The sequence below is a fragment of the Pygoscelis adeliae genome, unplaced genomic scaffold (genome assembly GCF_000699105.1).
Source record: "Pygoscelis adeliae isolate BGI_AS28 unplaced genomic scaffold, ASM69910v1 Scaffold321, whole genome shotgun sequence".
NCBI lineage: Eukaryota > Metazoa > Chordata > Aves > Sphenisciformes > Spheniscidae > Pygoscelis > Pygoscelis adeliae.
In genome coordinates, this window is record NW_008824039.1 from 671730 (window position 1) to 672290 (window position 561).

At 68.6% G+C, this 561-nt stretch overlaps 1 protein-coding gene across 1 annotated transcript in view; it reads right to left on the reverse strand.

The window, feature by feature from the left end:
• RIMS3 (regulating synaptic membrane exocytosis 3) overlaps positions 1-271 on the reverse strand; it is a 4750-nt gene extending 4479 nt beyond the window's left edge. Inside the window, exon 1 of the mRNA XM_009333471.1 lies at positions 58-271. Within this exon, the coding sequence (XP_009331746.1) occupies positions 58-271 (214 nt within the window). The remainder of the gene's footprint in view (positions 1-57) is intronic.
• Between the last annotated feature and the right edge of the window lie 290 nt (positions 272-561).

Below are 561 nucleotides of genomic sequence, written 5' to 3' on the forward strand. Positions count from 1 at the left end.
AAGCAAAGGGCCAAGCTGGGGGGGCTGGTAGCACCGGGGGGGGCCGCGGCAGCTCACCGGTCTGGTTGAGCTGCAGCGTGCTCTTGCTCCACTGGGACAGCCCCACGATGGCCACCATCTTGGCGCCCAGGCTGGAGCGCCTCTTCTTGCTGGCGGTGACGGAGTCGGCGCTGCCCCGCGCGCTCTTCTCGATGTTGTACATCTCGCCGCTGATGCTGGAGCTGCGGACAACATTCCTGGCCGCCGAGGAGCTGGCATCCCCGTTGAACATGGTCAGCCGCTCGCGCGCTCAGCCGGCCCCGGCTCTGCTGGGTGGGATCAGCTGCGGGGGGGAAGCCAGGGGACGCATCAAGGCCAGCAACGCTGGGCGGTGGCACCGGCCATGTCACCACGCTCCCACCCAGAGCAGCCCCACGGGGATGGACGGTCCCCGGAGGCACTTACAAAGCGACACCGTGACATTCAGGTGGCACAACCCGTCGGGACCATTTTTCCCCACCCGTGGGGGCAGGGGCTGGTGCAGGGTGCAGCAGGGGAAGGGCTGCAGGACCCCCCCGTGCA